The following is an 11,547-nucleotide window of genomic DNA, read 5'->3' as shown; positions in this document are numbered from 1 at the left end:
TCATTTGGAAAATTTGGGTTAAATTGAAATAATTGAAAAAACTTTTATTGATTAAATTGAATTTAATTGATTAGATATTCGAACTGTTGAAAATATTGAATTTTGTTTCCCTTTGATTTTGGATTTTAGGGCCAACTTAAAAAAAAATTATAGAGATAATTAATTTCATGTGGTTTTGAATTAATTTAAATATTTGGAATGATTTAATTTGTGTCAAATTTATGGATCTTATGCCATTTAATTTTGGTTTTTGAAGTCTAAATTAAGATAATTTGAAAAGTTAATTGATTTATTAATTTAATAGAATCTTTGGAGATTTTGGAGATATTGTGATAAAATATTTTATTTATCTTTTAAAAATTTTTTAAAAAATAAAAGAGTTAAATATTTTTTCGAAATTAAAGGAGAGTGAAAAGAGACAAAAAAAAAATTGGGGAGAAAGCAATTCGGTTTTTCAGCGACAGCTTTCACAAAATTGTATATTACTGAAGTTTGAACCATTAGATCGTGCTCAATTCGAGAGATATGAATTTTACTTTGAACGGTTGGATCGTTGTTTAAAGATATGGTTTGTTCGTAATTGTTGCTAAATAAAATCTGTAAAAATAGAAATTCCCCTTCTCTCCCACTCTCCCAAACCCTTCTCATGTAAGACCCTCACTACCAGCCGCTAACCTAAACAATTTATGTCGTCCGACAGCAATACCCGCTGCCTATCTATGATAGCCATGAGCCGACGCGCCATCTACCACCACTGCCCAATCTTTTCCGGAATCTTGAGAAAAACCTTGGGTAAGACTTATTTTCCTTATAATTTGGGAGGTGAAATTCACCCATTTGATTTTGGGTTAAATTAGTAAACTCTCTTTGGTGTGAAACTTAGATTCAAGATTTGGAAGTTTTGAGGCATTGACCATCAAGCTAGAGACAATTTTGTTTTTGCAAAAAATTGGTGAAGATCGGTAAGTTTTGTAAGTTGTTGGATGGTTATTCTTTTGGATTGAGAGTAATAGTGGAAAATTAAGTTATTGATTTTGGATATAATTCTTGATCAGATTGCTAATTGAATCAAGTTTTGAAATTTGTCTTGGACCAAGCCACAACTTTAGGTTGATTCAAGTGTGCTAAAGAAGTTCTAAGGAGATTTTATTTTGCGTTTTTACTAAGTTGAGATAAGTAGTACTATTATCAGTGCCTTTGTGCTAGGCGGCCTAGTCTAGAATTATAAAGTTAACTAATGGACTCTTGAAGCATGATTTTGTCATTATGTTTTACTTGTTGCATGATAGTTATAAGTATTATGAGCATATTCGAATTTCTAATTAGTACTGGTATTATGTATGTGGTGCATGAATAGACAAATAGAGCAGTTTACTGTCTCGCCTTGACGCATGTTTTATTTCAAAGGACCTACGGGTCTAGTTTCATGTTTGACGGTGTGCCTATGGGCCGCTAGACATGCGTGAGTCGAAAGGTTCATGTTCATGTTATTTTTCCATGTTTGACGGTGTGCTTATGGGCCGCTAGACATGCGTGAGTCGACAGGATCACGTTTATGTTATTTTCATGTTTGACGGTGTGCCTACGGGCCGCTAGATATGCATATCAAGGCAAGATAGTACGTCTTTTGGTTTTCCTTTCATCATAAAAAACCGATGTAGCTGTAGGCTATTTTTTCTTTACTCGTGAATGCATAGCCTGATCTCGATAATGGGATCACTTACTGAGTATTTTATACTCAACCTTTGTTAATTTATGTTTTTCAGGTAATGATAGGAACGGACCGGCGGGTAACGAAAGGGACCTATGATTGTGTCATATAGGACACGTAAATCGCTTCTGCTCAGTTTATGTTTTCAAGCTATTTAAAAGTTTTGATTTAAAACTCGATGTTGGTCAAAATTTTATTTATTCAAGTTTTTTTTCTTCATTATTTTAGAGGCCCGAATAAAAGTTTTACTTATTGTTATTTATTTTGAAAAACTGTCTTTATTATTTTAATGAAATTTATTTTCCTCAATGGTCAAAATGTTTTGAATGTTAATGTGTAATTATGAGTAACGACCGTTAACAGAGTACTCAAAAGGTTGGGTCGTTACAGATATCTTTTAAATTGATAGGAATATAAAGATATCACTAACAGTAGCTATTATTGATATCCTTTATGAGTATCAATATAGAAGGATATCATTCTATACCTATATGCATCAATTACAACATACAAACACACTATATTTATCAACAAATTAATCAAAAGACCTCGATTATTTACAAACAAGTATAACATGATATCAAATTCAAACAACAATAAAACATTACTATTGATAGAAACATATTAGCAATAGGCACCTATCATTGATAGAAACATATCAGTTATAGCAACTGATAACCCATTTCTCAAATTGAAAGCTATAACTAATAGCAGCATCACTAATAACAGTTATTAATGATAACAAGTGATAGCACATTTCTCGAATTGAAAGTTACCACTAATAGCAGCTATCAATTACTATCACTAATAGCAGTTATCAGTGATATTCACTGATGGCAGTATCACTGATAGCAACTGATAGCAGCTATTAGTCATAGAAACTGATAGCACATTTCTTAAATTGAAAGTTACCACTAATTTCAGCTATTAGTGATAGCAACTAATAGCGCACTTCTCAAATTGAAAGCTGCCACTGATAGCAGCTATCAGTGATCGCAACTGATTGCACACTTACTGATAGAATCTATAAATGATAGTCATTGATAACACACTTCTCAAATTGAAAGTTATCACTGATAGTAGCTATCAGTAATAACCTTCAATTTGAAAGAATTGGGAAGCGGTGTGTAAAATGATGGCTGGACGTGGGTTTTTTTTTTTTTTTTTTACCATTTTTTGTTCTATATATACAATTATTTTATCCTTTTACTACATATTCTATTATTTTGGGTTTGAATTTCATTTATGCAACTAGCCCTATATTAATTCAAAAAATTACTTTTTAAAAATGATCTCTTCGCACTAAAATTTATTCTTTTAAATATTTTTCAAAATACTTTTAAAATTACTTCAAAGATCTTTTGAACTTATTCTTAGAATTAAAAAGTACACTTTAAAAAAATCATGAATTAAATACACCTATTATTAAGAACTCGAGGATTAGAAAGGTACGATTTTTAAAATTCAAAGACTAAACAAACATATTTTTCAAAATTGGATAACTACAAAGGTCTTTATTGTGCTCAACTAAGTAGTACATAATATGCACCCAATAATCCAAGCATTATCGATTCAAACTATTTTTCATAAAGGAATGAATAAATTAAACCCTATTTATGGGAATCCATTTGAATAAATAAAGATTAAACTATACAAATTATCCTTTTGTGTTAAAAATATCATGGAGTTTTCAAAAAGTTTCAAAAATATTCTTAAACATTGAAAATGGTTAAAAATAAGTTTCAAAAATATTCTTAAACATTGAAAATGGTTAAAAATATTTTTACAGTTTGTTTTGGATGGAATTATAGATATATACATATATACATATAATAACTCCATTTAGTTGAGATATATAGATTATAACGAAGAGAAAGAGAATAATAGAAACAACATGGGACCATATTAATTCAATCTATCAATGAATAAAAAAAGATTTTTTTTTTATCAAGTCAAACATTTTTTAGAAGGAGAAATGCATTACATTATTTTATGGTGGATAGCTGAATTATTAGGATAAATCAATGTAGATAGTTGAGTGTGTGTTAATAACTATTTTTTTTAATTTTTTATTTGGCTATATATCCTTTTGGTAAGTTTTAAAGGAATTTTGATGTTATATATATATATATATATATATATATTATATATATATATATATAATATATTATTATTATTTTATTTTTTTTTTTTTTTTGAGATTTTGTGGAATTTTATGGTTTATATGAAGTTTTGGTTTATATTTTTTGTGAGGACATTGGTGTAATAACTTGACAAATGAGAAAAAATTTATGAGAGAATCTATATGGTAAATCTATATATATATATATAATTTTCTTTAAAATTGATTCTTTGGCAACTAAAAAAACTTTAACCAAATTGATCAATTTATTAATGGTATGACCATTTTTTTTTCAGATTAAAAGTATTATTGCAACATTTACAAGTTAAAGATATCTTTAAAATGAGTATTAACGATTTGCGGTAATTTTGAAGTTTGTTTTTTTTTTTTTTTTATAAGTTTAAAGGTTTTTTTTATTTTAAAAATCTAGGAGTATTGTTTTAAAAAAATTAGTAGTATTTTAAAATAAAACAAGCTTTCAGTTGTGATACAAAGTAGAAAGTGTGTAGATATTTGGTATAATTTAGTCAAATATAAAATAAGAAAAATAACTATATATGGGAAGCTGTTCTTTGAGAAAGGAGCATAATGGAGTTGGTAAAAGGAAAAAGTCAACACGAAAAGAATCGAAATGATTTGTTACAACTTTCTTGCCAAATGGTTCTAATATATTATATGATAACCAAATTTGTCCTTTTATGGTAGAGATGGATAGGTTGTTCCTTACATTATTTTAGAATGGACAACATTTATGTACAACCCCACACTAAACATTGACGAAGCCAAATAGGGGCTAGGGGTACTTGTCCCCTCACATTATCGATTTTTGAATATTTATTATAAATTCCAATTATACTTTTATAATATATGTGTATATATTAATTTCTTGTGGAGTAGTGGCACAAGGGCACACTTTCCTATCCAAGACCGTGGTTTAAGTTCGGTGTTGTTGATATTAGTTGTGTGAGGCCTAATAACAAAAATGGGAGAAATTGTCGGTTTTGACCCAAAAACTTTTTTCTCATTCAAAAGTAAACTCATCTTTAAAATCTACTTTTTTTATCCATTTTTCCAACGTTTCAGACTTGGAGGAACTCACCACGTAAAAAGACAATTTTGCCCCTTAATAAATGATCATTCAATTGCCTTGAATATGAAATCATCTAACTTACCTAAATCACATATCTTAAAATATAAACTTCAATCTTAAAATTCATATTTTGTTTTCAATAATAGAAATGTTTTAGGTAAGGTGAGGGTCCCAACTTTAGAAGAATAATCATTTTCAAAGGATTTCAAGTTCAGAAGAATAATTTCTTTCCCTTTTTTAGAGTTCCAAAAGAGACAGGTAGAATGAAAAGTAGTTTTTTTTTTTTTTTTTCAGAAAGGCATGAAAATAGAGCTAAAAAATTAATTTTTAAAGAAAGTTTCAGTAAGTAGCAAAATTCTTACTTCTTTTTCACTTGTATACATTATAAAGGAGTATTGTTTCATTTTAGGAGAAAAAGTGGAGAGAAAATTGAAAAATGAAAAGTATCAGAGCATGATTGAACATGGAAAAGTTCTTGGTGTTTTGTGATTTGTCTCCTGAAGTTCAAAGCAGATGTCTCGTGAAGTTGTCTTTCTCGTGAAGATGACTTTGTCCAACTTTATGAATAACTCTTTTGTTCAACTTTTGTCTCGTGCAATTGAACCAATCGAGCTGTCTCGTGAAGTTGACCACGTCAACTTTCTCATTAAGTGACCATGTCAACTTTCTCGTGAAAACTAATTTTTGTCTCTCGTGAAGTTGAGTTCATTTCAGTCTTTTGTCTTGTAAAGTTACTTTATAAGACAAACTTACAACATTACAAGACAAATGACTGAGAGTTTTCGAACTATTTTACAAACTTTCCACTTTTGCGAATACTTCACGAGACAAATATTCGCAACAACTTCATGAGATATTTGTCTCGTGAAGTTCAATACACTCAAAAAATGTGAAATCAAACCCAAATAAACATATAACTCTTACCTCATATATTTTACAGGTTCTTTTATGTTCGTTAAAGTTCAAAGGATGACAAAAAAAAGGGTTTTGGGTTTTTCACTATACATTCCTACTAGAAATCACACATACTCCCCCCTACAAACAATAGAATCGATACGTTTAGAAAGAAAGAAAATGGAAAATGTACCTTTTGTCAAAATCTGAATCGGACGAAGGGGTAATGGAAGACGAGAGATGAGTCTTTTTTTACAGAGGTAGGGGAGTCTTTGTGAGAAGAGAGTCCAACATGGTGAAGAAAACTCAACAAGAAGAAGAAGAATAGAAAATCCTAACTTCCACGAGAAGATGAAGAGATTTCCACGGGAAGATGAGATTTGATTTAACTTTTTGAAACGACCATTTATTGAGGGGCAAAATTGTCTTTTTACATAGTAGGTCTCTCCAAAAGTCTGAAATGTTGGGAACATGGTTAAAGAAAAAGTAGATTTTAAAGATGGGATTATTTTTTAATGGGGAAAAAGTTTTAGGGTCAAAACCGGACAATTTTCCCAAAAATAGAAACTATGGGTTTTCATGGAAAAAAAAGACCTAACTTATTGGTTCTTTTTCTTCTCTTCAAAATTCACATTACAATGTGTAAATTTTAGAGTTAAAACTAAAAAATATTTTGTCACTTTCAGAATATGCATATCATATAAGTAAATTTCAAATTTGTCTCAATTTTTTTGTTTTTAATTTATACATAAATGAATAAAACTCAATTGCGTAATCAAAATGGAGATCAATAGATGAATAATTGTCTTATAACATATATAAAGAAAAATTAACATGAAATCTCATAAATGACAGTTGTAGTATATATTAAATTATTTAATTTACGAAGTTATGAATATTTTTTTACATTTTTTTTATAGATTTTTTTATTACATAGTGTCCATTCTATATCAAATTCTTGGCTCATCATTACACACTAATCACATGCAAATGAGAAAAATGAACAATATTTATAAAAGTAAGTAAGAAGAATTTGCTATCTACATATATGATTGGACAATTGGATGAAAGGTAAAAAATAATATATCTTAAGATGTGTCAAAGATTCTAAAAAATATTCATGTATATTTAAATCAATGATAAATTAATTGAAACTCATCATGGTTCATGATAAGGAAAATTACTACAAATAATGGGATCTTGTTATTATGGAGTTTTGAGGATGGTTTTCTTTGACGAAAAATGCTTAGGTGGAGCTACACCCATTAAAAAATTACAGCGTAATAATCCTGTATTTTCTAAAAAAATATAGAAGATGATTTTTCTTTTTTTTTCTTTATTCTTTTTTTTTTTTTTTAACAAAAAGGGGAGTATGGAGTGTAATGATTCCTCTTATTTCATGGGGAGCTATTATTATTATTATTATTATTATTATTATTATTATTATTATTATTATTATTATTATTTTGAGATTAGCAATTGGTTTGAGAATTTAAAATTGCCTATGAAGCACATGTATTTCATGTGAAGCAAAGAATCAGTATACACGTATCGAATACCAATATACGTATCTGACACGCGATTTGATGTTTCTATTTCTACGCGTAAAAAAAAAAAAAGTCAAACAACTCATCTGATCTTTCCCAATCTAAAACTAGACAACTTATTAAAAAAATTCACTACTCAAAGTCCAAAACTAAAAGGAATAAATAAACGGACCAATTCCTAACCAAAATATAAACTATTTGAATATCTTCAACAATGAAGGAGTTCTTCGTTTATTTTCATACTTCTCTCTCTAATCTTCTTCTTTTTTGTAATATGAGTCACAATATTTCAATGTTTGTATTTTATTTTGTGTTATTGTTATTAGCTTGTATGCTAAATTTATCTATATCCTAGATTTTTTTTAAGAAAAAGAAAATGTAACTTCAACCGTATCCTTATTTTTTAGAAATATATATATTAAAAAATGACATATCTCCACATCCGATCGTATTCGTACCGTATAGACGTATCTGTGTTTATGCTTCATAAAAAATTGCTCAACCAAAATATGTAATTGGTAAAGAATCTAAAAAGAGATTTGAATGAAAATATGTATAGTTACTCAATATTTGATAATATTTAATTATTAATTAATTTATGAACATATTTTATATTAAAAAAATTACATAATTATTATTTATAATATTATGTAATTTATAATACACATTTTAATTAAAAAAATAAATTGGGTTTGTAACATCTAGATAATATTTCTAATTATTTTTATCCTAATTTAATATAATTCTACACATTAAAAATTAAAAATTAAAATTCAAAATTCAAAATTCAAAATTCAAAATTCAAAATTCAAAATTTAAAATTTAGATAGTCAATAGCCTCAAAAATTCATCTTTCACATTCTCATACTTGAAAGGGCATCTCTCCTAATCTCATACCCCACATTTGAAAAAAAAGAAAAAAAAAGATTTTTTGGAAAAGAATACAACAATTGCTTATTGAACAGCAAACTGGGATGCACCGAAACAGAACCACCCAAGTAATTTCTAGTTGAAATAACTCAACTCAGGTCCATCCACTCATGACTCATCCCAACCCGAGTCAACTCGACCTCTACCAAACGAAACCCAATCACAAAAACAGGGCTTCCTTCTATTTCCTCAATGGTTACCCACTCCCATGAATTCACACCCATCATCGCCCACGCACACGACCACGCCCACGCCCACGCCCGCGTCCTCTATATCCATATCCAATTCTTAGCATTCTATTTCTCGGTTCCCATTTTTTCCTTTCTGAATCTTCATCATCTCCACCTTCTTCTACTTCTTCAATTTCATCCCTTTCTTCTTCTTCCTCTTCATTTTTCTCCTCTTTCTCCTTCCTCTGTTCTTCCCTTTTACGTTTTAGAAAACCCACCAGACCTCCAAGAACGGCCTCCGTCTCCTCGCCCTTCATTAGCTCTTCCGCAATCTCTGCCGGTGATACTTCCATATCTTCCATCAACTCTTCTATTTCTCCGTACATACAATGCTTAGTCGCTTCCCCGCCCAGGTAATTCGACACCAACACCTTCAACCCTTCACGGCTACAATACGACATGTTTATATGCACATCCATCCGACCCGGCCGCAGCAGAGCAGGATCCAATCGATCTTTATGGTTCGTTGTAAATATTATGATTCTTTCATCTCCACAACTTGACCATAATCCGTCGATGAAATTCAGCATCCCCGACAACGTAAACTGCAAATCATAATCATAATCAAAATCCTCATCTCAATTTTCCATTCCAGAGTAATAGAATTCAGAAATTCCAATTAGGGCTCCCAAGGAAGAAAAAAAACCCCGAAAACTAACCTTGCTGTTGGATCGATCAAAATGTTCCTCACTCTGGCGATTCTGTATTTCCACGCTGCAATCTATATCCTCTATCACCAAAATCGAACGATTTGTTGTGGCTAACAAAACCCTCCTGAGATCGCTATTGCTGTACATGTTTGTGAGATCCAAATCGTAAATGTCAAACTTAAGGTAGTTAGCCATGGCGGCAATTAAGCTTGATTTTCCCGTACCAGGAGGACCATACAACAAATATCCCCTCTTCCAAGCCTTCCCCACCTTTTTATAGAAATCCTTCCTTCTAACAAACCTGTTCAAATCATCGATTATCGATTGCTTCAACTCAGGGTCCATGGCCAGCGTATCAAACGTCGCCGGATGTTCTAGATTTACAGAGCCCCAATTGCCGCCGCTGTCGTCATCATACTGACATTCCTGGCTAAAAATCTTCACAACTTTGTGCTCCTCTTTAATCTCCTTGGCCCTCTTCAACACATAAGGCAAATAGAAATCGACAACTCTATCCCTGAATTTCTTGGGAAACGAAAGCTCAAAATGGCGCTTCTCTCTGCCACCACCCCCATTGCGTTCGTCTACAGAACAGACAAATCGCCACTGGAGGCGAATGTTTTCAAAGTAATCGATGATTTCTTGGTCCTTGTCGATGGACAGCCTGACTTTCTTCTGGCGGGGGGTTTTGCTAACCTTGAGAGTGTCAATAGAAGGGGAGATTTTCGTACGGAGATAAAACTCGGCGGCTTGGAAGACCTCGTTGATGGTAAACCCAGAATTCTCCTCGATGACAAACTTAGTCTGAGAAGCAATAGAGCCGAAGAAGTAAACGAAAATAGAAGAGAGGAAGGAGATGAATTTGGCGGGGAGGAGTTCGTTGGTGACAGAACGGATGAGCATCATGGTGGTGGCGAAGGAAGCGTAGGCGGAGAAGACGGCGGAGGCGGACTGGGGAACGGCCATTTCTTTGAAATTGAACATGTTGGAATCAGGAATGAGAAAGCAAGAAGGAAAATTGTATTGTATTTATAAAGGAGGTGGACGTTTGGCTCTGGCTTGGGGTTCAAGAATGATGATGTGGAATCATCATTGGAGATTGCGTAATTAGTAAGCAAATTCCATATTGGTGATTTCGCTTTGGTTTTTTCATGTGTGAAACCACGCAAGTCACACGGGTTTGGTCTAATTTAAAATATCAAACTATTTTCATACCCAACAGAAAAAAGAAAAAAAAATTATTTGAAATGGTAAAATTATTTATAAAATATAGCAAAATTTTAGAACTATCAATATATACGTTGATAGACATCGATAGCCTTCTATCAATATCTATCACTAATAATTCTAAAATTTTACTATATCTCGTAAATATTTTAATTTATTTTTCTATATTTAATAACAATCCAAATAAAAAAACTCTATTTATGGGAAGTGAAGTAATGGAGTTGGTAAAAAGGAGAAAATCGCCACTAAAAAGATTGAGATGCGTTGTTACAACTTTCTTGTACTTAATGCCAATGGGTCTTTCTTTTTCCATATTATGTCATAATCAAAATTTTGCCTTTTCTAATTGATTCAAGATTCCCTAGCTTTTTACACTCCCCTCCACGTCTAAAAAGGTATAATTTATACATCTTTAAAAAGAAATCAAGAAAAGAAAACATTGTTATTCAACACGATATTAAATTTTTTTTTTTAAAAAAAGAAAAACTGTCGTTTTACTAAAAATTAATAAATTGGGGTCAAATTTTAAACTATGATCCTAAACTTAGCACCATGGTGTGCATCTTATTTCCTTTTAGTGGTAGGAATGTCTACACCACCTACAACTAGCATAAATCATAATAATAACTAATATTAGGTATCGGTTTGATACCTTATTTTAATCTTTAATTCACTTCAATTATTTTATTTTATTTTGGAAAAATGAGATTTAAAATGCCATAAACTAAATTAAACTTTAAAAGTTATGTCTATTTGACACTTAAATTGTCATTTAATGAATTCATCAATATTATTACCTAAATGACACAATGTGATAGTCAAATAGGGCATAATGGAATTAGACACCAAGACAAAATAATAAAGTGACATATGCATATATTTCTTTTTGAAACAATGCATATAACTTCATTTTATAGATAAACACTTCTTTCAATTTTATCTAGATATTCACTTTGGAATATTATTGATCTCTTTATCCGTTACAAAATCAACTAAAAATCTTTCAATATAACGAGTAACGACAATATCTTACTTTTAATTATCTCTTTATCTGTTACAGAATCAACTAAAAATCTTTCAATATAACGAGTAACAACAATATCTAACTTTTAATTATCTTTTTATCCGTTACAGAATTAACTAAAA

The 11,547-nt window shown here is 30.5% G+C and overlaps 1 protein-coding gene across 1 annotated transcript; it reads right to left on the bottom strand.

Annotated features, from left to right (window-relative positions):
• Positions 1-8,198: 8,198 nt before the first annotated feature.
• Positions 8,199-10,406, bottom strand: LOC120070091 (AAA-ATPase At2g18193-like). The gene is made up of 2 exons (XM_039021944.2): positions 9,184-10,406; positions 8,199-9,069 (listed from the first exon to the last, which is right to left on the bottom strand). Exons 1-2 carry the CDS (start codon positions 10,156-10,158, stop codon positions 8,518-8,520), a joined length of 1,527 nt encoding a protein of 508 aa, XP_038877872.1. The 5' UTR covers positions 10,159-10,406; the 3' UTR covers positions 8,199-8,517.
• Positions 10,407-11,547: the final 1,141 nt, after the last annotated feature.

This window comes from Benincasa hispida, chromosome 3 (assembly GCF_027475165.1).
Source record: "Benincasa hispida cultivar pf3 chromosome 3, pf3_genome.v1.1, whole genome shotgun sequence".
NCBI classification, from domain to species: domain Eukaryota; kingdom Viridiplantae; phylum Streptophyta; class Magnoliopsida; order Cucurbitales; family Cucurbitaceae; genus Benincasa; species Benincasa hispida.
The sequence above is the reverse complement of the archived record's forward strand: the minus strand, read 5'-3'. Positions and strand labels throughout refer to the sequence as shown.